This window comes from Mchenga conophoros, linkage group LG20, assembly GCF_057382185.1.
Source record: "Mchenga conophoros isolate Kocher_MC1m ecotype Shallow Benthic linkage group LG20, M_conophoros_male_GT1.1, whole genome shotgun sequence".
NCBI classification, from domain to species: Eukaryota; Metazoa; Chordata; class Actinopteri; order Cichliformes; family Cichlidae; genus Mchenga; species Mchenga conophoros.
The window spans coordinates 14,316,158-14,342,853 of NC_140545.1; the positions used below are offsets into that span (position 1 = coordinate 14,316,158).

Sequence of the window (26,696 nt, forward strand, 5' to 3'; positions counted from 1 at the left end):
GGAAACCTATTTGGTTATATTTGGTTTTTCTGTCATATAATGTGGAATTTAAATATGATCCAAGTTTGAAATATTGAATCCAGTGTGTGTGTGTGTGTGTGTGTGTGTTTGTGTTTGTGTTTGTGTTTGTGCGGTGTCTGCATTTTTAGCCTTGGAGGTTTCCGTTTGCTAGTCTCTTATCCACAAATACTACTTGTTTGCTTATTTATTAATACTTTTCACTTCAAAATTAAACTGAAGATTAACACTGCCCTATAATAACTAAGCAAACCAGTTACATTTGTATAATGTAATGTAAATAATGTTCCATTATTTTACTATTATTTGCTTGACTACATTAGTGTTGTGTTATATCAACCGTATTATTTCAGCAGTTTCAGCTACAGCTAATCATGAGTAAAAAGTTTGGGACATTCAAATGTTACAATAGTAAGAATTCACAGGAACAAGATCTGGAAATGTATGTGAACACAGATTTATTTCAGTTTTGTTGGTACAAATTCCCAATAAACCTGGAAGTTCCAGTCAGCCTGATCCTTTTTAAAACATTTTTATTATTCAGAGTGAAAATAGAAGTAAAGCATGATCACAACACCATTTATTTACTGCAGTGGAGAAATCATTTTTCTCTTAACACAGGAGAAGAAATATGAAAGTGTTTCATGTGGCTGCTTTTGATGATGTCAAACTGCATAACAAAATGACAGATATTAGAAAATTTCCTGTGGTGCCATTTTGTATACAATAGTAGTTGCTTTGTAAGGATTCTCTGTCCTGACACTACAAGGATCCTCTTGTATGCACAACAGCACATCCAACAACTAAAAGACAGCCAGGCTGACTGATCAAAGAAAGACAGGACTGACTCACATCTTTGCTGCTCACAACAATCTCTGTACCTTTCTGCTTGAATTTGGATTTAATGTCTCTAACTCTCTTTGGGTATGTGGTGCCATTACATGGATCGGCTGTCTTTGACTTGTCAAGCGTATATGTTTCTGAGGTTGCTCTGTGCATGCAGGGAACGACAGGGCGGGGTTTATGGAGGTCATGATGAGGAGAAGAAAAATAAGAGAAGAAGAAAAAATGGATTGGAAGATGGCCACTGGTTCTGTTAACGGCGGCTGGAATAGGATGAGCTGACTCTTGTTTTTGAGATGCTAGAGGTGCTGCCACTGCCAAAGCCGCCCACGGAAATACCGCCACCGTAGCCCATGCCGCCGCCGCCGCCCATTCCGCCACCGAAGCCACCGCCGCCTCCGCCGCCCATGCCGCCACCAAAGCCTCCGCCGAAGCCGCCGCCGAAGCCGCCGCCTCCGCCGCCACCACTTCTTCCACCACCTGGTGAGGAGAAGAACACATTTGTCAGGAGAAAGGCTTTAAATTTAGTTTTTTAGGTAAAACTTTGGAACTCTGATACAAAACAAACAACAACAACAAAAAAGCCCAAAATGCTGTATATGTTAATACATACCGAAGCTGGTGCTTGTGGACTGCACATGGACAGTTGCGTTTCCACCACCAGAGGCAATCCTACAAAGAAGAACAAAATGTAACAATTTGATGAGCTGGTAATGTCATTGTCACCATGAAAACTTCGTTTAGCTTCTCCTGTGTTTTAGAGGATTATTTATTTATTTATTTCTTACCTTGATTCCTCTCCTTCCAGCAGTTTCCTGTAGGTGGCGATCTCAATGTCCAGAGCCAGCTTGACGTTCATGAGCTCTTGGTACTCGCGGACTTGGCGGGCCATGTCCTGCTTGGCTCTCTGCAGGGCCTCTTCCAGGTCCTTGATGCGGGCCTTGGCGTCCTTCACAGCCAGCTCGCCACGCTCCTCTGCCTCAGCAATCTGGGCCTCCAGGTTGGCACGCTGGGAGGTTGGAAAATTAGCAGAAGCTTTAAATGTGATATTTCTCATTCACAATGCTATCTATGTGTTTAGCATTTATGTTTAACACATATGTAAGAAATAATCTCATCAGCTATGCAGAAACATGCATTACCTGTCCCTTGACTGCCTCAATCTCATTCTGAAGGCGGCTAATCATGCGGTTGAGCTCAGCAATCTCACTCTTTGTGTTACGAAGGTCATCCCCTGCCTGGTTTGCATTGGCCTGCATCTCCTGGAACTGAAGGAATCAGATTGAGAACAAGTGTTATTCCAGATTCCACAGACCAATCCACTTTTATTTGACTTGGCAGACTCTCTCTACCTACCTTGGACTGGTACCATTTCTCAGCTTCCGCTCGGCTGTTGTTGGCGATGTCCTCGTACTGTGCCTTGACTTCAGCCACAATGGAGTCCATATCCAGGCTGCGGCTGTTGTCCATCTCCACAATGACAGAAGTGTCCTTGATCTGTCCCTGAAGCTCAGCAAGCTCCTGTGAACAAGACACAAGTTCTTTTAAAAAAAAATTGAACTGAAAGATTAAAAAAAAAAATAGTACAAAATAAACACATCTGTGTGTGCCACAGTGCCATTCAATGTTTGTTTGTTTTTTCTTACAGCTTCATAGATAGCTCTGAGGAAGTTAATTTCATCCTGAAGAGCGTCAACCTTGGCCTCCAACTCAATTTTGTTCATGTAGGCTCCATCTACATCCTGTAAAGGAGGATAAAGTAGACTGCATTAGTCACGGCGCTTGCAGAAATGATAATTCATGCATCATCTATCATCATTATGACAACTTTTTAATGGCACATCCATTCTCACCTTCTTAAGGAGCACAAATTCGTTTTCGACTCCAGCACGCTTGTTGATTTCATCTTCATATCTGTCGCAAAAAATGCAAGAAAAATGAGCTGAACACGATCAGGCATCATCTACTGGAAGTCAGCTGCTGTGTTCATTGTGACTCGTGGGAACTCACTTGTTCTTGAAGTCCTCCACCAGTCCCTGCATGTTTTTCAGCTCAGACTCCAGCTTCATCTTCTCATTGCCCAGCCCGTCCAGCTGTCTGCGCAGGTTGGCAATGTAAGCTTCAAACATGGCATCGATGTTGGAGCGGGTGGTGGTCTGCTCCTGCAGCAGGCTCCACTTGGTCTCCAGCATTTTGTTTTGCTGCTCCAGGAAGCGGACCTAAATGGTGATATAATTTGACAAATTTAGATCTGCAGTCATAGAATAGCAATACTTGCCTTGAGGTCCTAGACCGGCTTGTTTTTCTCTGGAGATCCATCAGTCCATGGATCACGTGTAACTTTCCCACATTAAAAACTCTTGCAGGCAAAAAAATGCCAACGACCATATTAAAATTCCTCACAGTGCACGACTGTTCTAGACACACTGCACTGTGGAGCTTGTTTGTGAGACTTAGAAGATCAACCATTGTTTGATTAAACAGTAGAGCCCAAAGGTCCATTTCTGGGTGTGTCTTTAAGGTGCCACACCCTCCTCCAACCACTTGACATCAGCGCTCCCTCGCCTCCAGGATGCATACTTTCACTGATTGAACGTGCCTGCCTCAACCCTCACCAATTAATGTGTCACACCTAAAGATATTAACTGTTATGTCAAATGTACAATGCGCATTATACTTTAGTTTAATATATTATACTAAACAAAAATGTTCTTTAAACATCTAAGCCATTTTTTCCTGCTATTAATGATTGTTTTTGTGATGCTTTATTGCAGTAATATACCGTTTTATTTGAAATTTGAAATAAGGAGTCTTCAAAGGATGGGATCAGGTTACCTGTTTGAAGACAGATAAGGTGTGGCACGTAGCGCGCAGAAAGAGCTAGCTCAGCATTTTCTCATACAGGGTGTGGTTAGCGACTTTGCCATTACTGCCTGAGAGAAACGGTCCCTCATCAATGCATCGTCTTTAATTAAACATGAAACTGCATGTGGGAGAATTTAAAGTAAAAGCCTGTCACTTCTTGCTGCCATGGGAACAAGTGATAACCAGATCCCTCGCTCCTCTCACCTGATAATGCAGCAGTAACTGGATATGACTGCTCTACTGTTTCCATGCTTTCACTCTACACAGAGACAGCTTGCAGGCTGTGCTCATAATGCAATTTTAAGGAGCATCATGTTGCTTAGTTTGAGGGGTGAATTTTAAGCAAATCACCCAGCAGTTCTCAACATTCATCAGCATTCAGTTAGCATTTCCAGGTTTAGTTAAGCTGTTGCATAATATTTAATGAGCTCAAGGGCCCTTTCAACAAGAGCCTGCCGTTGCATCTTTTTCTAATATATTAGAAACCAGCTTCAGGATTTTCATTCTGCTGACATGTTGTGAGACTAAAATAAAAGCTAGACAAAACCTTTTTCAATATCAGATAGGAAACGTGCCACTCACCTTCTCAATGAAGTGTACAAAGCTTTCAGTGCAACTAGAGTAGCTCCTGCTTGAGAAGAATAAAACGGCCTGAAACTTTTTTATGAAACTCTTACCTTGTCAATGAAGGAAGCAAAGCGGTTGTTGAGAGTCTTGATTTGCTCTTTCTCCTGGGTGCGGACAGTCTGGATGTTGGGGTCGATCTCAAGGTTATAGGGGGCCAGCAAGCTCTGGTTTACTTGGACTTGTGTGATCAGAGGCACTGATCCAAAACCTCCTGGACCACCACCACCGAAACCGCCTGCACCGAAACCGCCGCCGCCGCCACCACCACCACCGAAACCGCCCGCACCAAAACCACCACCACCCAAACTAAGACCACTGCCACCACCAGAGGCAAAAGAATAACTACTGAAACCACCACCACCACCACCACCACCGCTAGCCATGCCTGATCTGAGCATTGAGGTTGATGATGACATTATCATTGGCCCCCCTAGATTGACAGATCTTGAGGAAAAACTTTGTCTTCCTCCTCCTCCTCCTCCTCCTCCCATACGGAAACTACCACCACCACCAGCTTGTCCACCTCCACTATAGCTGCTCCGCACAACTTTTGTGGACATTCTGGTCGACGACATGGCTGGTTTCTTCTTAAGAGGAAGGATTCAAAGAGAAAAGCAAAGAGAGAGAGGTTTGGGAGCGTAGTGGAGCCCACTAAGAGGAAGGTCAAGTCCCTCTAAGTGTCTTGTCTCTGTCTACGATGGATTTTTATCTGTCTCCAGCTGAGGAGGAGGTCCCGGTAAGCTCAGCCTCCTCTGCGCCTCCCCTCAACCCTCCTCCTATTACCTGGATCCTGAAAGGTGTGCTTGCAGGCAGTGTAGATTGGCTCAGCCTGTCAGACAGGTAATAGCGCCACCCCTTTAAAGCGATCTGGGCTTGACACACCCAGATGCTTGTAGAGAAACAGCATCAGAGCCCGAGCTGGGAGGGCAGGAAAGGCATTTGGCAAAGACTCTTTTTGTTGATTAGCTAGGGGTGTTCTGTGTACAGGGTGGGGACCTGCATACTCACTGTGCCACCTTTCTTTTCTCTACTGTTTACCTTCTGGCAAGATTTTTTCTCTGTATCCTCTGTGTGAGCACTTCTTTGTATTTTACTGGGATTGTGGACATGAAATTAAGATAAAACTATCTATAGGATTAAGTTGGGTAAAATTGCCCTTTAACTACGCTGAAAATGTTTCAGCAAGCAATTTAACCAGTTTTTGCTTGTCAAAATGCAATGCACATTCTTCCAGGTATGTTTTTAGATACACAGGAAAACCTTAAATTTAAATAATCTTTAAAGTGAGTTTTAAGATCTGCGAGAGAGCGCCAAAGTGTGACTTCACAAGTAAAAAAATGTACATAAAATAAAAACAAAAAACAAAAAAACAAAGTCACATTAAGATAATTAGTTGGGTAGTCGGCTGAAGGATAATCCAAGATAAAGTGGAGACCTTGAGACGAGTAAACTGGTTTTACAGGAGATTCCCTGCAGACAGTACAGTACTTACCCACTGCACAAAATCCCACAGATACACATAGAGAAAAGTTGAATCGGAGAATAAATGGTGGTCATTTCAATGAAACATGGTTTCCACATTATGCACAGCGAGCATATGAAGGAATCCACCCCGTGCTGCTTATGTGCTCAGGCCTGCAGCTTGCGGGTGCTTGAGGCTACTGTGCACAATGCTTTCAATACACAATACACTCACCCAGGTTTACTGAGTAAATGTATTGCATCGGTTTAGATATTTCAATCTTAAGAAAAAGGTCCATTGCAAGTCTTTTTTTAACTTAATGTCAGCTTGGAAGAACAAGAAGCCAAAAGTAGAGTCGATTTCTTGCTCCGACAGAGCTGGAACTGTTGGTACCTGTTTAAAACCATCTTAACAACTCCAGTATAGCTGTTGGCTTCCCAGCCTCTGTACTGTAGTAGCTTCTAAACAAGCTCCAGGGCATAACTGAGTCACACCCCAAATTAAAATACCAGTGGTTCACTCTCACTTCCAACACTGTCTAGTGGAAGAACTATGCTCCTATGCCACTTACTGCACATTCACAAATTTGCGTTAGTCAGGAGGGAAACATGCCAAAAAATATGTTTGTGCCTACAAAATGTTTGCTGCAAACACTATTTGTATGTGCAATCCATGGACTTCATTATGCATCAAGAATTCCCACCATCGCCAACCACCACCACCATGAAGAATGAGCCAGTTTGTCCTGGCAGGCTGCATATGCTCAGGCAGACCTGAAAAAGGAAGTTATAACTATGTTTTTATTTCAAGCATTATTTTGCAGCTGCAAAGCTGATCATACTTTGCTAGAAGTATTCAACTTTAGGTTCTGTTAGCACATAAAAAGTGCTGTGATTCAATCTTACCTGGGTGTGTCACATGATGTAATGCTCCAACAGAGCACAATTCTACAAAGTGAAGTCTAAATAGTTTGAAACCGTAAGGACCCATCATTTATCTTATATGTAGACAAATGTGTGTATCTGAGCAGTGCCAATGCCGTTAGTTTCATGATCACAGTTCCAAAAAACAGCATCGCCTTGCTGAAATATGTGAGGCCTTCTCTGAAAAAGATGTTTCTGGTTGGGGCCATATGTCGCTCTAAAAGCAGTAAATTCGTTTTAGCATTGATAAAGCCTTACTAGATGTACAAGATGACAAGGCCATAAACACTAGGACTGACAAGAACTCACAGCTGCACCCTCGACCATGGAGAATGAACTTATGTTCAAACCCAGAACCCTTTCTGTGAGGCAACGCTGATAATCGCTGTATCAGTGTACAGGAATATGCAAGATAAATACAGAATGAAACTTATCAAACTTATAAAGTTATATCAAACGTTTTTCCATTTTAACTTCACTACCTGAGCAGTAAATTTATATTTTGCATTTGCCAAACAAACCGTTTTAGACTTCAGAGCGCCACACGATGACGACAACTCAAATATCAAATATAATAGTATTTGTCATTTTTGCTTGTCTAGAATCAAGGCGTAATTAGTTGCCTGAGGCCCATGAGGTCAGACACGTTAACCCAAAATTTGAAATCTGCAGTATTTTAGGTTTTGCTGTTGGTTTCCCCATGTTGGTCAGATTGTGGGGACTTGAAACTTTCTTCAAGCCATCCTTCATGTTTCTGCCTCTTTCCCAGAGCTATTTCACAGTAGTAGCAGGCTAAGCCAGTTATTCCATAGGAGATTTTAAAAACTCCCCAGCGGGTTATGAGTCTTCCCTAGTTCAACGTGCCTGGAAAACCTCCAGCTGAAGGCAATAAGGAGGCAAAGACATGCTCAGACCAATATAACTGGTTCCTTTCAGGCAACGACTCCAACTCCTTTCCCTATCTCTGTAGGGATGAGCTGCACACTGTGCAAGCTGCAGCAGTTATCAAATGACCTTTATGCTGTCTTTGAGTCATTTATTGGATCATTTAAGATGAAATTGTACTGCTTACTTTAGAACTAAAACAAACAACAACTTACTTCCAGGAAAAAGGGCTTCAGTTAGCCTAGGCTTGTAACTGATTAGATGATCAAAACCCGTGAGGAAAGTATGACAACTCTGACATCTCCCAAACCACACACCTAACAACATATTTATTGTTCTTCATGGCAACACTAAGAAACTGTGTTAGAAATTAGAAGGATATTTGGTAACAGGAAGGTCACATTTATTTAAAAGCTATAGTACTCTACGAGGACCCAGACATTAAAAAAAGCTGCAAAAGTCAAATGTAAAAACCCCTGACCATCATTAGAATAAACTACACTGACAGAGACTGGATTCTAAAATGAAAACTAAACTCTGGGCAGTGACACCTACACTCTGCAAGACTGTATTTCATCTCAGATGATGTGACGGGTGGCTTTTCAAGCTTTCTAGTCAGAACACGTAGTGGAATGTTCACAAGCTCATTTACTCTGTGAGAACCAAGCTTGAGATGGGAGTTTACTCTACTGAAACTTGGCAAGAGGGACCGCTGGGGAAGAAAGCGTAATTAAGTTTCAGGTGTCAATTAGGACAGCTTTTGTATTATACAATATTGAAACTTGACAATTTACACCTAACTGTATCTCGGATCTGATTTGCCGGCAACCTTCACCACTGAACTTTAGTAAAAAGGCCATGTTGTTACGTTTTCCAAAAACACAAACAGTTTTTCAGTTATTTAGACTTCCTTACACCTTAGTGATCAAATCAGGTGAGTCAGGCATCTTACGGTCTGGTTAAAATGATAGTTTGAAGATGTCACCTAGAAAGAGTCGGTGTGGGGTCAAATCAAAAACTAAACTTTACTAAAATTGTCAGAAGTTCATGAACTGACATAATGGAGCTAAATCAAATAGTCAAGCTGCATTTTGAACCTGAACTTATACAAAAACATAATGACAAGTGTCCCAGTCTATTCCTCTGCTTAATATATGACAAGTACGGTATGTTACTTTAGTGCTCTCTCACAATAATACTGACATCCATAAAGTGTTTGACAAACAGTGGACAAATGCCAAATTTATATTTGCCTGCATAGGTCTGCAATATGTTAGTAAAAGCAGATAATATTACAGGAAAAGCAACTTCATATGCATTACAACAGGATTTCTGCATTATTATTCCTACTATTATAGATTATTTATTTTTAAATGTAGTGAATGTCATCTGTTCCAGGCTTTAAATGAGACTTAGGGCTGCACTAAGTAGAGGAGAATTTTGCACTTCAATTTTTTTAGAACATGGAGTAAAAAGAACAAAAAAAACCAACTTGATAGATACAAAAACTTTAAATGAAGTAAAACTTAATTTAAAGTTTTTGTATCTATCACAAAACAGCATTTTCCTAAGATTATACAAGAACTTTTTAGAATGAACATTTGGATTTGGAGTTTTTGCATTATCTTGCTGGCACAGAGATAAAAAAAAAAAAAGCAGAGGACTTCTAACTTTTTTCTTGTTATCGGCCTTAGAGCAAGGGGAATACATATGTCACAGTGCCTGGCACTAGTTAACTTTAAGATTTTTGCCCTGCTAATCTGTCCATGAAAGATTAATTACTGAGACATTGCTTGTTCAGGAATGAAGAAAGACCCTGAAAACTAGAGTTGGATCTATGAAATGCAATGTTATAACCCAGCATACAGTCTATACACCTCATGCAGCTGATGCACATTACTGGATTTGATCAGGTGTATAAGCACAAAACTCTCTGGCAATCACTTTGTTTTTCTATCATGCATTTTCAATGCATGCATTAAAAAAGGCAGCATGTCTCTGTTTTAAGTCAGTTTTGTTCACATTAGTCAGTCAAAAGAACAAAAATGCCATTCACTTCTTAAAGTAATGGACTACAGGTGAAAGTACACGACACAGCTGCTGGAGTGAGACAAATGATAAAAGTGCAAAGAGAAAACAGCATTTTGGACAAAAAGAAGTCTTACTCAGGTCTTAGTGTAAGTTTCTGTGACTGAGGTGTGGTTCTGACTAAATCTGCACAGATTTACTACTCCCTAATCTTCTTTCACATACACATGCTTGTTCTACAAAAGCCACTACAAGGGAGTGTTAGTGGAGTGAGTCCATCAAGCCAGAGGGGAATTCTACCAGATTCTATAATGGAAAGATTAAGCTAGCTGCCACACCTTAAAATGAATTAGGAAGATGCGGTATGAGGACAAATGCAGGGAGGGTAATGTTCTGTCTCTGAAGGACACATGGCCTCTTTTAGTTCAATTGAATGAAAATGCAACAATTAGGCATCAATCCCTTGCAGCTTTATTTTTAGGCTAAAATTATTTCATTTGATGTCGCTCAGTGAGGAGCAAACTCAATTTAACAAAGCCAGGGAAGGTCAAAACAGGAAGGTAGGGTCTCTGCCTTACAGTATAAATCACCTTAAAGTGACTGATGCTGGCAATGTTCCCTCTAATTTTTCATGTGTCTGAGCGAACACACCAACTCCCTGAGCGGTCCCTTGGACCACTGTGAGCAACATTAGATGTGTGGGTCATGCCAGCATCGAATCCATCCAAGTTACATGGTTTATTAAAATAATCAAATTACAGCATTATATTTATGTTAGACTACTTTTAATTAACTGCTTTAGCTCACTTACAGTGACATTTTTTTTATTTTTTTTTAATAAAGCTCTGATTTGTATTATGAGTATGAGTCTGTGGTCTGGGAGAGACTCCTGTAACTCTCTGTCTGCAAAATACAGTATATAATGAGCAATGCTGGGCAATTAATTATATAGTTACTTCTTCAAAAAGTAACTGAGTTATGGAAACAACAAAGTTTTTTGCAGCTGTTTACCTAAAAATGCAGCCAAGGTGTTTTTTAAATAAACATTTCAAACTATTTACAGAACTTCCCCCTTTCCTAAACAACTAAATGCCATGTTGCCATATCATTTTTTGATTGGTCAACATGATACATTTTTCGATGAATAGGAAAGGGTGGGGTTTTTTGCTCACAGGTGGAGAGTGCTCTCAAGCGTTTTCCTTCCTTTTTACCGCTTCTTCTTGCAGTAAATATAAACAACGATAGTATTCCGGAAGAAAAACAAACATTGCATATATTTTTATCATAACTCTGGTTTTATGTGACCTATCAACACAATTTAAGACTTGTATAAAGTCCACACGTTTTCCGTCTGTCCTGCTCACATCTCCAATGGTTGTACACGTTGTCGTTAACGTGGCTTCACTCCACATCAGCCACGCCACTTTGTTAGCTAAAACACCGGTGTCGGCACATAAGGACGCTGTCATAGCCTGTCAACGACGTTGATTAGCTGCGTATATACGAATGTGAATCGCGTGATTGGCTGGACTATGGGATAAGGTGGCATCGTTCTAATCCCATACGGGAGCAGCCAGTGACTTACTGACTAACACTGCAAAGCAGAATTGTTAAAGTTTTAATTTTAATTTCAATTCAGGTTAGATTTTTTTTGTGCGCAACACAGATTTTCTGTGCGCAGTGACCGTGCCAGCAGTGCGCAATTGCGCACTCGCGCAGCTTATCTGTGTGTTGACTAAAGTGTGCAACGCACAGATAGTGGCGGACACCTGCATCCAATGTTCCCTCTGGAGTTCCCCACCTGTGCTTTTGATGGTCATAAATTAATAAACATATTTTTTTTGTACATTTAAAACTTAAAGACTGCAGAGCGGGCTAAAACACACCATTGTGCTGCAATAATGCTGCACATAACTCGCAGCTTTACAGCTCCTTTAGCAAGCCAAAAATTTGCTGCACAAGCAGTATCTGACAAAAAAAACACTCAGCTCCACCTCCGCAACCACACCCAGTCCTACAACAGCCACCGGGCAAACTGGCACAGTGGAGCCAAGGTTAAACCTGTGGGTATCAGCGCAGAACACAAACTTAAACATTCCTAGGCTGCAAAGACAACATATCAAACTTAACTGTAACTAAATTTGAATTTTTGTTTTTTTATCTTTCTTTGTGAAACATGAATGCTCATTTTGAATTTGAAGGCCAACAACGCCCACAAAAAAAAAAAAAAACATAATAAAGACTGGAAAATGTGTGCAATGCTTCAAAAAAACATATCAGACAGAGCACATCACAGCTTAGTTACATGACTGGGGGTAAAACAGGCATAAGAGGCTGAGGTGGAGATACATATGTGAAGGAATTTGTCACTAAGTAAAAGGTTGAATGAGCATTTTATGCAAATGCTAATTAAAATTTGAAGAAAAGGAAAATTCTTGCAGTTAGAGATGCAATCGTGCATGCCATCTGGGCTAAAGAGGAAAGGGACCAGGAGTGGGCTTGTTATCACTGCCACAGGTGAGTTTTTCAGGGGTGGCTCTGTGTTACAACCGTTAACGAGAAATATAGAAGTGGCCACTGGAGGTAACTCTGGCATCTAAAGCTTGAGTAGTGAGCAAAAACCGACATTTATGGTAGTGACTGTGGCTACGTCCACACTAGCCCAGATAAATGGCGTTTTTGTCTGAAAACACTCTGCGTCCACACTAGCCTTTTCAGCTTTTTTTTTTTTTTACAGCGTTGTCTGTCCACATTGAAACAGCCAAAAACACTAATGTTCCACTACTGCGCATGCGTGAAACGCAAGACGATTCGCCCTGCCTCATTTATTGTGCCGTTTATTTACTTTCCCGCTCTTTGAAATGTCGCGGCAAAATGTTGAGGAAAAGCACCGAGTTTTTTTAAATGGACTGACAATGAGGTGGAGTTGCTGCTGCGAGTAACACAAAAGGAAAAAGTTGCAAAAGCAAGTTGCAGAGCATGTACAGACTGATACAAATCTTTAATAGGGCTGTCAAAATTGAGAGCAAACAAAACAACTGCTGTACAATGCCCTCCGCTATCTTAGTTTAACTGGTCACATGACTGCATCACATGAAAAGGCTCCGGGTTTGCTGTCCACACTGTGACGTGAAAACGGCGTTCTCAAATGTTTTCAAAACGCCGCGTTTCCCTTGACCGAAAAACACCGTCTCAGTGTTTGCGGGATGCCAAAACGGAGAGAAAAAGATGCGTTTTTTTAAACGAAAACGTATTAGTGTGAACATGGCCTGTAACATACACTGCCAGACAAACACTGCAAAGCCTATTCTACCTTAAAGAAAAAGCAGGTCTGCAACACGTTCATTTCAGGGAACGCATGTTGAGCAATATTAAAGAAGCTGAATCACAGCATCGAGCACAAAGCTGTAAAACTGCAACGAGTGTTGCAAGCCCTACCAGTGAACAATCGGAGCATGTGCTGTGGTGACATTCAGGTGTGGGGAGGCCAGGCAGTAAGGTGTGAAAAGCATGAAAACAAACGTGGTGCACAGAGAAAGACAGCTCTCAAAACGAGGCCAAAAGGTCAGCGTGCATAACAACTTGGTTATTACAACAAGACCATGCCAAACCACCTTCTAAACATATTTCAATCGAGTCAGGGCTTAAACTCATGTAAACACTCCAGACCTGTCACCACTGAAATATTTTTGGCACATTATGAAAGCGCAAATACGACAAAGGAGGCCTCAGACCGTCGAACGCCTCAAATGCTATATGTAACAACAACAATCTTTTAAAACTACCGATTTTTGTCGCGTTCGTTTCCCAAAAGCAGGTACAGAAAAGAGGTGATGCAACTTTCTTGCCCAAGACTATTTTTTGTTTTTGCTGCATCACTCTGTTCTTCTTTTATTTGCATTTTAAAACCTTTTTGGAAACAGGACTGCAAAAAGTAAGATCATTTTGTCGTTTTACTTTGAAAGGGCCCCTGGAGGTTTAACTTACCCCTTGAGGTAAGGGCTGGTCTGATGTGTGGGTGATGCATTTAGCTATATATCTTAGGTGAAGGTAATTTATTATTCCAGTGAAGAATGTCACATGGTACAAAATGCTTAAGCATGTGTATTTTTTTTTTTTTAGATTTGTAGTTTACATGCATGTAGAGACTGTTAAAGAGAAATGCAAACCACACCCTGGAAACAGTGCACCTGCGGTTTGTGCAAAGATTTTGGGTTTCTGCTGAACTCTAGTTCAACAGAACTTGTTTTCTTTAATAACGGACAAAAAACAAAACAACAAAAACGATGACTGGAAGGCATTTAGTCTGAAAATTAATATATGCACTGGGCTTTGTCCCGCACAGTAATTTGGAATTGCGTGGGATTTCCACATAATGATACCATTTCTCTCTTTTTTTTTTTTCCTCTTTAATTTTTTTACACATCACAATGTGTCTTAAAAACTGCCATTAGGGTTCTGTAAAAACAAAAGGTAGTCAAAGAAAGAAGGTGGGTTAATGAGGGATGGGTGGGGTAGGTGGAGAGGAGGAGTGGGTAGGTGGGTGGTGGAGTCTGTAACGTCCGGTGCAACACATGGCTCTCTGAGGAGGATGACAAGATTGGAGAGGAGGGGGGAGGGTTGGGAGGGGGAAAATGATAAGAGAGAACTGGATGAGTTTAGTTGAAAAGGAGCCCAAAATTTTGGAGAAAATAATGATACCATTTCTCAACAAAGATCCATACAGGCCTAATTATCTTATTTTGTAATTTTGGCTGTAAATTAAAAAAAACAACTCATCTTTCAGTAAACTTTACATTTTCTTTCTAGCTCATATCATGGTTTGTTGTGCTACTATGATGTATTGACTATTCCCATAAAGCTTGTGTTCTCATCTTTACAAATTTTAGTTCTTTATTTTTAATTTACTTTCTAGTCGGTAGCTGTCAGAGGCCAAAGGGTGTAGCCTGACTGGATGAGTGATGGCAGATAGCCAGCGATGATTATACAGCCTGAGCAGGTGCGTAGTGCCAGACGACCAGCCAAGAGAGCTGCAGGTGAGTGGAGTTGAGTTGTTCCAGGAACGGCAAAACAAACTGGACACACAAGTTAAGAGCAGTCAGAAACGACGAGGCACATAACAACAAGAGCTGTAAGAGCCGCATGACCACCATGGGAGGTGAGTGGAAGGCTCAGCTGGTCTTAAATGCCGGCCTACTGATTGCCGCTCATGGATTGCAGTTGGGTGATGCAGGTTTGGAAACAAGCTTCTGCTTCCATATCAAAGGATATCAGAGAACCAGAGCAGGCACAGAAAAAACACACCAAAACTGCTGACACTCACTCAGATCATCACAGTAATGGAGTTACAGTCAAAGAGTACCCTAACCCCTTCAGGTCTATTTTTAAAATGTCTTTCATTATGTTTTAATGAAAACAAAACTGAGGTCATTATATTTGGGTCATGTAGTCCCACCATCTGACTTGGGTCCTTTTATATCCTGTGTCAAACCAACCTTGTAGTGAAATTTGGCACAACTCTTAAAATGGGTAAACAGATAAACACAGTGGTGAGAATTAGCTTTTTTCAGCTAAGGCAGCTCTCTAAAGTCAAACCTTTTATCTCTTTTTGTGACTCAGAGATAGTTTTACATGCATTTGTGACCGCTCACCTCGATTACTTTAATGTACTTTATGTTGGTATGGATCAGGCCTCACTATCATGCTTACAAATGGTCCAGAATGCTGCTGCTCGCTTGCTGGATACACCAACACAAGCACATTAGCCCTGTTCTTCCCTCTTTACACTGGTTGCCTGTCCATTTTAGAAGTCATTTTAAAATCTTATTGTTTCAAAGTTTTAAATGGGCTTGCTCCTACTTAAGCGGCAGACCTACTACACATATACACTCTACAAAGGTCCCTTAAATCAACTGACCAGTCACTCCTTGCTGTCCCCATTTCAAAACTGAAACACCTGGGGGGCCTGAGCGTTTGCTGTTGTGGCTCCCAAATTATGGAATAAGTTGCCTCTCCATGGTAGGCTGGTCCCAACACTTGTCATTTTACCAGAGTAGTACCAGAGTCAGCTTGTAGTCAGCAATAACCAGTTTTTGGTCACTTTTAATCTTTGCTGTTTTGTTAATTTTATTTATTGGATATTTTATTGTCTATTTTATTCATGTTTTACTATTTACTTTTAACTTATAGCATTGTCTTTGGAAAGTACTTTGGTTAACCATGTTGTTTTTAAAGTGCACTATAAATAACGTTGGATTGAGAAAGTCCTGCGGGCAAATTTTACTCACCGCCTTGAGGCACAGATCGTCGCCCAGTGCATAAGCGAATTGGGATGCATTATTCTCAGATTTTGAAATAATGAGCTGTTCAGTGACGTGTGACTTCAGTACCTTGTACCAAAATGGTCTGCACTGACTTCAGATGTGTATGAAGTTTTTTAAAAATGTTGGGAAATGCAACCTCGCATCAGTGCAAACTGCAGAGAGTTATGGAATGGAGATTTTTAAAAAGTGAGATCCAAATGCATAAATGCCAGATATAACAACATAAAGAGGCAATACCAACATGTTGTCATGAAAAGTAGCACAGGTGTGCAGTGTCACTACTTCAGGCAATCCTACAGGCATGTTCTAAACCATAAATTATACACACACTGCAGGTCAGGATATTGCATGAAACTTTAACAAGAATGTGCACACTACAGATGGAAATCATTTATTGAATTCATTTCTGTGTGCCTGTGTATAGATGATTGATGCGTATCCCAGAGATGAGTTACAGGAAGCTTTATGTTCTGCTTGCTCTCAGTGCATGAGTCTACTTGCTGTTGTTCAGCTGTTATATAATGCCTTTCCTCATTGGCCGTTAGATAATTAAAGCACTTTCTAGAGCCCTGGAGCCATGCTTCACCTATGGGAGAGACTGTGGGTTTCACTGTAAACATTCACAGCCAGTTTTATCAGTCCTCTTACGTGGTATTATTAATTCCAGGTTGTCACTATATCACTCCCTCCAAGAGTTCAAAGGATTTGATGTGACATTCTGAATGTTGCTGCTTGTACACATAAATTCAAATAAGGTCACTCAGGACATAGAGAACGTATTGAGTTGGAGACGTTTCCCTCATTAAAACACTAAAACTAAGGTTTCCACAGATATGATACACTATAGTTAATTCATTTTAATGTTATGTTAATGATAATCTTTTATTATTTATTCAGAAATTGCATTTTGTGTTTACTTGTGTAGTCTTTGTCTAATATAGAAATTTGTTTGATGATCCGAGACATTTAATGTGACAAACATGCAAAAAAAACTATATAGAAGAAATAAATAAGCGGGCAAACACTTTTTCACATCACTGTAAATGCAAATAATGCATGTTGCGTAGAAGCTTGCAAGCCATACTGGAAAACATGAGCAGTGTTATGCAACTGCTTCAGGTTTTGCATGTCTTATACAGCTGTGTAAATAGCTTAATCACAATATCCTTTTATTAGCATTCATATCCAGATAAATATCATCCTTTTTTTCATGCAGCAAATACACATCACCAATTTTCTAAGTAAATATATTTCTAAAGTTGCTATCTACATGAACTCCTCAACATATTTCAGTAACAATACATCCAGTTTATACATATAAAAAAATCAAACCATTGATTTCCATAAATTATGGAGATTATCATACATAAATAATGATCGTTGACACAGAGAAAAGTATATAACACACAATTTCCCGCACTGAAAAGGTTACGTCCAGATGAACAGAATCAATTTCTTGGAATTCTTTCACAGAGTCTTAAAGTCCCAAAGGTTGAGTACGCTCCTTCCATAGATTTTCCGCTGGATTCAGGTCAGCTGATTGGCTGGGCCATTCTAGCTTTATTTTCTTTGTCTGTAACCAGCTGAGAGTTTCCTTGAGTGTGTGTTTAGGATCATTGTCTTGCTGAAACGTCGGTCCTCATTTCATTTTCATCATTCTGGTAGATTGCAGCAAAATTTTATCAAGAATGTCTCAATATATTTTTCCATTCATCCTTCCTTCAATGCTATGAAGTGTGCCAGCCCCACACCATGATGTTCCCAACTCCAAACTTCACTGTTGGTATGATGTTTTTTGACTGATATGCACGCCCTTTTTACCTCCAAACATAGTGTGTTATCTTATCCAAAGAGTTCAGTTTTGGTCTCATCTTGTCAGACTATAATCTCGCATTATTTCACAAGCTTTTCTAAATGTTAATTAGTAAAATATAAACACACTTCAACATGATTTTTCAACATGATTGGTACTAATATGATAAATTAGCTTGGCTAGTATATCAGCTCATTTAAGCTTGTTGCAGATAGCTTAGTATTAGTGTACATGCAGTGTTGGGAAGGTTACTTTTAAAATGTATTCCATTACAGAATACAGAATACATGCCCTAAAATGTATTCTGTAACGTATTCCGTTACGTTCCTCAATGAGAGTAACGTATTCTGAATACTTTGGATTACTTAACATCTTATGTACTATTGCTGTGTGATTTATTACTATTACTGAAGGTCCGCGGCTCCAAACCATAGTAAAGGGACCTCTGACTAATACGGGTTCCGTGTCGGGCTCGTAGCCGAAAAATAGCTTTACTTTGTTGTGTGGGTCTGTCTGCTTGCGAGAGACAGAGAGAGGCGTTGAAAGGCTGCTCCAACGGAACTTATTGTTTTCGGAGGAAAACACGAGCACAGTGTACAGTCGAGTCTTAATAGCTTACTTACAACTGGGCTCGTCAGGCACTCTTCTTGGCTGCAGTGGTTATTATTACTGTATATTTACATGCTTCCAGCTCCCGTTTTTGCTCGATGACAACTCGTACTTTTCGACTCTCCTTTTTCTCCCACCTCGCGCTCACAGACACATAACGAGTATGGCAGTGCATTCTCCCTGCAGCACGGACTACAGTGCCCATGAACCTACATTCTGCATTCTGCCTATTAGCTTAGCACAACAACAACAACAAAAAGGCGCTCTCTCACCCAGGAAACAGCAGAGCGAGAGCGTCACCCTGTAACGGAATACAGTTACTCATATTTTGTATTTTAAATACGTAACGGTGGTACATGTATTCCGTTACTCCCCAACACTGTGTACATGTATGTTGTAAGTAAAAAGAAATTGCAGTGGAGAAATACCAAAAAGAAAAGACGTTTTGCACTTTAATTCACTCCCTCGGTGCCTTTTGATAAGAGCTGAATTAATAAAATACATGTAAATTTACCACTTTAGCTACATGCTCCCTCCAACCAAAAACTTATGTCAACAGACATCCCACATTTATGAACAAAAGGAAACAAAAACAGGTCCACCAAACAATAAGACTACTGAAGCTGTCACAGCAGTGTCAAAGAAAGCACATCCTCTTTTAAATTCAAACATTTATGTATGAGGGTATAAAAAAATCTGATCTTTATTTAACAAACATTTGGCTGAATTGCAGAAGCAGTGTGTGTGAAAAACATAGCAAGCCCTGTGCTTCAGCAGCTTGCAGAACCACCTTCAGGAGCAATAACATGAAGTCATAATTTTCTGCATGGCTATATCAGTCTCTAATTTTTTAAGTTTCAGTCATTTGATCATGCCAATGTTAATTTTATTTACTAATAGTTTTTGTCAACAACATTTCTTGGTCTGATAAAGATGTAAGATGTAAATATTTAAAAGTTCGTCGACAAACCAAACAAGATCAAAGTTATCTGGAAATACAAGATCCAATCAAAATTCATTAGGTTTTACAGAGATGTGGGACGAGTTTGGATGTGATCCAATCGGAAGTAATCTCCTCTTGTAGCAAGGTCAGGTGGGCACAATTTGATCTCTTAAGGTCCCATCACAGCATTTCAGTCAGGCTGATGTCTGGACCTTGATCGGAATATTGCAAAAGCTTGAATCCTTTCTATTTCAGCCATACTGTTGTCATGTGCTTGGTATCATCATCCTGTTGCATGACCCAGTGTGGACCAAGCCTTAGCAGTCAGATGTCCTCATATTTGACTCTAGAATACTTTGGTAAACAGAGGAGTTTATGTTAAACTCAACAACAGCAAGGTACCCAGGTCCTGTGACTGCAAAATAAGCCCAAATCATCACCTCTCCATCGCCATGCCTCACTATGTTTGGCATGAGGTGTTTGTGGTGAATATCTTTTAGTTCTCCCCCATTTCTAACCCACGGACAACACAAACAAAATAATATGACAGAAACAGAGAGAGAGAGAATTCTAGGAAATCCTAGAAAAAACAGGAACAAAAATCAACTGTAATAAAATGTAACATTACACAGTATTTGACTATACTCCAAGAATATGACAAAGTTATTCAGAATAGCTGTAATTACTGTGGAGTATGATAAGATGAGCTTAATTGTAACCTAAGCCAGTTATGATAATTCAAAAAATACGTGTGTAAGATCATTGCAATTTGCATTCCCATCTAGATTTAATATTCAACAATCCCGGAGGCAGAACGGGTTGTCCATCGCTCAAAAAGTCAGTAGATCCATTCTCCAACTACTCTAGTCTGCACGTCAGTGTTTACTTAGACAAGACATTAAGCCCTGAGGTGATTGTGCAACCACTGGAGTGTGTGTGTGTGTGTGTGTGTGTGCGTGTGGATGGATGTTAGACAAAAAAAATGCTTGTATGATTGGTCGAATGAGGTTTGTAGCATAAGTACCGGTCCATTTGAAGGTCTAATGCAGGGGTGTCGAACTCCAGGCCTCGAGGGCTGGTGTCCTGCAGGTTTTAGATATAACCAGTGTTGGGACTAACGCGTTATTACGCTGGTTATATCTAAAACCTGCAGGACACCAGCCCTCGAGGCCTGGAGTTCGACACCCCTGCATGTTACCGTGGTCGTTACCACAATAATAACGCGTTACAGTAACTACGTTATTATTGTGGTAACGAGCACGGTAACTAGTTATTATGCCAAAACCAGGAACGCGTTACTCGTTACTGGGATTTAGATAGGCTCGTTATTCGTTACTTTGTGTGGTGGCTATCGCGGAGCTTCCACAGATTCAGTAACATTGTGATTCTTACTCTGAATCTGAATAAGTACGCGGGACCACTGTGTGCGGTAAGACCAACTCTTTACTCACTGTATTACCGTCTCCTGGCATGCTTTGCCAGTGCTTAACACGTAATTACACAATCAAACAATGAACACATACTGCCCAACAAATGTACCAGAGACAATTATGAATACACCACATGCTGCAGGTATCTGTTTAGAGATTAGTTGAAGTGCTGATAATGCTAAGGGCTGTAGCACTCAACACACATAACACAAATAACTAGTCCAGATATAGACAATGAATCTTTAAGGGGTAAAACAATATATCCCTGTGCTCTCTCGGAAGTTTCACAAGAGCAACTATGCAGATATTCACTAGAGTTGCTTTCAACACACAAAGCGTCTTTCTGATTGTTATTGTTGGCACATTTTTTGAGTTTAGTTCACAAAGACAAAATAGAGACGCTTAAGCTGTTGACGGACTGATGGCTTGTTCTTTTAATGCTCCTGGGCTGACGCTTGGGCCTGCCGCATGCCTCCCAACCATTCTCGCTATAGTGAGAACGCAGGATACTATTTTTAAATCTGTTACAGTAAGCACCTCAGGATAAAAACTAAGTTGATTGAGTACCAACATAATGTGCTTGGGGTCATTATAGGAGTGTGGCCAAAAGTCCCACTGGATAATTTGCATGCGACGCAAACAACAAAACAATGGAGAACACTGAGGTGATGCATTCTGCCCTCAGTAGGGTGTAAAGCTGGTTTCTAGCTTTGCAGTTAGCATGGCAGATCCACTATAAACATCCAGTATTCAGAAAATATGTTTTAGATGTTTACTGTTAGCTGCAATATAAAACTGCTGCAGAAATGAAAAATAAAATATTACACTTGTGATGTAATTGACTTGTTTTTACAATTTCAAACACTGAGTCATGATCTATCACATGCAACACATGTAAACACATGAACATATTCTGAAACCTTATTTGCCCCAGGTATCTAGCGGTTAGCTCATCAAAGTTTCTCCCACCAAACTCTCAACTGTCACCTCAAACTATTGCAAGCTTAACACACACGACTCCAAGGTACAGCACACGGTGGTATACCTTTCTGCTAAACTAAACTCGTCGGTGGACCATAGTGTTGGTTTGTCCAATCATTTCACTCGTGCCCGGGTTTCATAAAGGACAATTTTGATTTCATGACTTGGGAGCGATGCCTCTGATGGGCCAGTCGTTTCACATTGACTGAGGTGACTTGGAACTCCAGCCCAGGAAATACTAAAAAAGTAATTACTTAGCTGTTTGCGCTAAGTATATAAGAAAATTACACCAAGCTGTGCAGTTTATAAGAAGAAGAAGAATAGCCCTTTACTGTCACTGTATAATAAAATTATATAAATTAGAATTAGAATTATATAATTATTTAATAAATTGTGGTTGTTCCACACCACTGTGCAGGAGTAATATATATATATATATATATATATATATATATATATATATATATATTAGGGGTGCAACGATATTCGTATCGATAACCGTTCGATACAGTGCTTTCGGTTCGGTACGCATATGTATCGAACAATACAAAATTTTTAATTTATTTTATCAATTTTCCTTCTGACGATGCTGTCTGTGTTGAGCGCTCAGTGAATCTGTGTTCGACTACTCCGCCTAGGCTGCACTGTCCAGCGCAGATCCACTGAGCGCTCAACACAGACAGCATAGTCAGAAGGAAGAGCGCAGGGCAAGCTAGCGAGACAGAAGTTAAGCTCTCCTTGCAACAGGCAAATTGAACCTCATTCAGATCTGGCATTTGGAATTATTTTGGTTTTCATGTGACGTATGACCCTGAAGGTAAGCGAGTCATGGACTAAAGTAAAACAGTATGTTGGATGTGCCATGCAATGCTCAATTACATTGGTGTGAACTAGTGTGTTAGCACAGTTAGCTCGTTAACGTGTTGGCCGTCTAGCCCCATGCACGGAGCGATCGGCGGTAGCTCGTTAACGGAGATTTGCCGTGTTGTGGCGTTAAGGTCATTTCAACGAGATTAACCTGAATGCACTAGTGGGAACACAACGAATATGACTGCACATTTACGCCGACATCATCCTAGTGCAAAGACACGTTGAAGCAGACAAAAAAAAGCAAGCATGCTACTAACTTTAGCCGAGTCATTTAGACCGCTGTTAGCACATGATTCTCCTTATGCTGCTGAGAATATAGCCCAGAAGAAGCAGATAGTATAGCTTTTATTTTGGAAAGAGACATTTCTCTGTAATAAACTCTCTTTTCCAAAGATGAGTGATTCCTCAATCAGATACAGGGCTTGCAATATCGCTAGCCCGACGTCCCGAAGCTAGCGATTTTTTCAGTCGGGCTACCAAAATCTATCTCTTCCCTGCCTGTCGGGCTATTGTAGGAAAAATATATGTCAATGCTTTTGCATTCTTTCAGAAATGTAGCTGGGTAATTATGTCATTGGCATCGGTGAGCCACTGTCAATATGTGACATATTGAAATCGCGTTTGAATTTGCGCTTGTTTTTTTGCTTTCACTTTGCAATCGTGCGAACTGTGTATAGAGAGCGACAGCACTGATCTGTGAGTGATGATAATTTGTGCACCAATTCCTCTGACATCGTCTTATTAATCGTTAGCTTACTATGCAAACATGACAAGTGAAATCTCCCGCAGCAAGCTTAAACATGTGAGAGGTTGATCGCGCAGAGAATCGCTGAGCTTATGTGAGTGAGTGTGTAAAAGCATTTCAGTTCTGCTGAGCCAAATAAGACAGGTCAGGGTGAAGAAGTGACAGCCAAAGAAAAGCTTACCACAAAACGGAAAAGTTATGACAAATCAGACTATAAGGCAAAAAGAAAGTGCAGCTTTATGGTTTCATGGACAAAAGAATTTCTGTGGCTGCGATATGACGAGCTAAATAACCAGGGCTGCACATAAGTGGTCCGCAGGTGCGCATTCGCTGTCAAAATAAAAAACACGCACAAGGGTTAGGGTTAAATTTAAAAACTGTACTTTTGAGTTAAAATATATATTTATAATTTTAATAAATGACAAATTAAAAATGCATGAACATTTTTTTTGTATCGAAAAAATATCGAACCGTGACACCAAAGTATCGAACCGAACCGAACCGTGAATTTTGTGTATCGTTGCACCCCTAATATATATATATATATATATATATATATATATATATATATATATATATATATATTAGGGGTGCAACGATATTCGTATCGATATTGAACCGTTCGATACAGTGCTTTCGGTTCGGTACGCATATGTATCGAACAATACAACATTTGTAATTTATTTTATCAACTTTCCTTCTGACGATGCTGTCTGTGTTGAGCGCTCAGTGAATCTGCGTTCGACTACTCCGCCTAGGCTGCACTGTCGAGCGCAGATCCACTGAGCGCTCAACACAGACAGCATAGTCAGAAGGAAGAGCGCAGGGCAAGCTAGCGAGACAGAAGTTAAGCTCTCCTTGCAACATGGACCTCCCCCACTCTCATTCAGATCTGGCGTTTGGAATTATTTTGGTTTTCATGTGACGTATGACCCTGAAGGTAAGCGAGTCATGGACTAAAGTAAAACAGTATGTTGGATGTGCCGTGCAATGCTCAATTACATAGGTGGGAACTAGTGTGTTAGCGCAGTTAGCTCGTTAACGTGTTGGCCGTCTAGCCCCATGCACAGGGCGATCGGCGGTAGCTCGTTAACGGAGATTTGCCGTGTTGTAGCGTTAAGGTCATTTCAACGAGATTAACCTGAAAGCACTAGTGGGAACACAACGAATATGACTGCACATTTACATCATCCTAGTGCAAAGACAAAAACAACAAGCATGCTACTAACTTTAGCCGAGTCATTTAGACAGCTGTTAGCACATGATTCTCCTTATGCTGCTGAGAATATAGCCCAGAAGAAGCGGATAGTATAGCTTTTATTTTGGAAAGAGGCATTTCTCTGTAATAAACTCTCTTTTCCAAAGATGAGTGATTCCTCAATCAGATACAGGGCTCGCAAAATCGCTAGCCCGACGTCCTGGGGCTAGCGATTTTTTTCAGACGGGCTACCCTGCCCGTCGGGCTATTGTAGGAAGGAAAAATCTATGTCAATGCTTTTGCATTCTTTCGGAAATGTAGCCGGGTAATTATGTCATTGGCATCGGTGAGCCACTGCCAATATGTGACATATTGAAATCGCGTTTGAATTTGCGCTTGTTTTTTTGCTTTCACTTTGCAATCGCGCGAACTGTGTATAGAGAGCGACAGCACTGATTGGTGAGTGATGATAATTTGCGCACCAATTCCTCTGACGTTGTCTTATCAATCGTTAGCTTACTATGCAAACATGACAAGTGAAATCTCCCGCAGCAAGTTTAAACATGTGAGAGGTTGATCGTGCAGAGAATCGCTGAGCATTATGTGAGTGCGTGTGTAAAAGCAGCAGGATATATATTGTAGCGGATCAGGGCTGTTCGGGGTTCTGTTTGTACAGTTATGTTTTGTTTATGTTGCCATAGTGACGGGTGACGCCCTCTCGCTGCGACGGTGTGTCCTTCCGGGGTCAGAGGGCGCCCTGTGTGGTGTTGTTGTTGTTGCTGTGCTGTTGCCCTGCTGAGCAGTTAGCTAGCGGCAGTGTTCTTCTGCAGATGTCAATAAACGGCTGTGCTCCCTGGCTAGCTCACGGGAAGCAAGACCAAACGATACCTCCGTCTCCTCCTTGTCTGAGCTCGCCACATTGGTGTCAGAAGTGGGATGATGGTGGCACCCCATGTTCTGACCCAAGTGACTTTTACCCCGCCGGTCGTGACCGGCCGGTGCGCCAAAAGAAGGCACCTGGACATTTGCATGACTTTGTGTGGGGTAATGGGGTCGTCGGGAACGACTGACCCCTTAGGTGGGGGCTATGTAGCGGGTCAGGGCTGTTCGGGGTTCTGTTTGTACAGTTATGTTTTGTTTATGTTGCCATAGTGACGGGTGACGCCCTCTCGCTGCGACGGTGTGTCCTTCCGGGGTCAGAGGGCGCCCTGTGTGGTGTTGTTGTTGTTGTTGCTGTGCTGTTGCCGCGCTGAGCAGTTAGCTAGCGGCAGTGTTCTTCTGCAGATGTCAATAAACGGCTGTGCTCCCTGGCTAGCTCACGGGAAGACCAAACGATACCTCCGTCTCCTTCTTGTCTGAGCTCGCCACAATATTTTAGTTCTGCTGAGCCAAATAAGACAGGTCAGGGTGAAGAAGTGACAGCCAAAGAAAAACTTACCACAAAACGGAAAAGTTATGACAAATCAGACTATAAGGCAAAAAGAAAGTGCAGCTTTATGGTTTCATGGACAAAAGAATTTCTGTGGCTGCAATATGACAAGCGAAATAACCAGGGCTGCACATAAGTGGTCCGCAGGTGCGCATTCGCTGTCAAAATAAAAAATGGGCACAAGATAAGAAGTTGCAACGCGTGTTTGCATACATAAGATTTTAAGGAGGAGGACAGACATTTGTTTAGAACTCTTAAAGATGTCGAAGAAGCAAGCTCCTTTAAGCAATTACTGTGATGTTCCTCCACCTCCAAAGAAATGTCAGAAGGAGTCCGAACCACAAAAGAAGCGCGTATTCTCGGAAAAGTAGTTGCAGGAGGTGAGCTGGCTTCAAACAAATGATGAACGCACAGAGATGTGGTGCGGAATGTGCCGTGAAAATTTAATAAATGACAAATTAAAAAGGCATGAACATTTTTTTTGTATCGAAAAAATATCGAACCGTGACACCAAAGTATCGAACCGAACCGAACCGTGAATTTTGTGTATTGTTGCACCCCTAATATATATATGTATGTGCATATATATATATATATATATATATATATGTATGTATGTATGTATATATATATATATATATATATTAGGGGTGCAACGATATTCGTATCGATATTGAACCGTTCGATACAGTGCTTTCGGTTCG

The 26,696-nt window shown here is 40.8% G+C and overlaps 1 protein-coding gene across 1 annotated transcript; it reads right to left on the minus strand.

Moving 5' to 3' along the window:
* Positions 1-453: 453 nt before the first annotated feature.
* Positions 454-5,035, minus strand: krt5 (keratin 5). The gene is made up of 9 exons (XM_085260450.1): positions 4,404-5,035; positions 2,872-3,080; positions 2,715-2,775; positions 2,508-2,603; positions 2,218-2,382; positions 2,004-2,129; positions 1,650-1,870; positions 1,475-1,533; positions 454-1,341 (listed from the first exon to the last, which is right to left on the minus strand). The coding sequence occupies exons 1-9, from the start codon at positions 4,926-4,928 to the stop codon at positions 1,115-1,117; spliced, it is 1,689 nt and encodes a 562-aa protein (XP_085116576.1). The 5' UTR covers positions 4,929-5,035; the 3' UTR covers positions 454-1,114.
* Between the last annotated feature and the right edge of the window lie 21,661 nt (positions 5,036-26,696).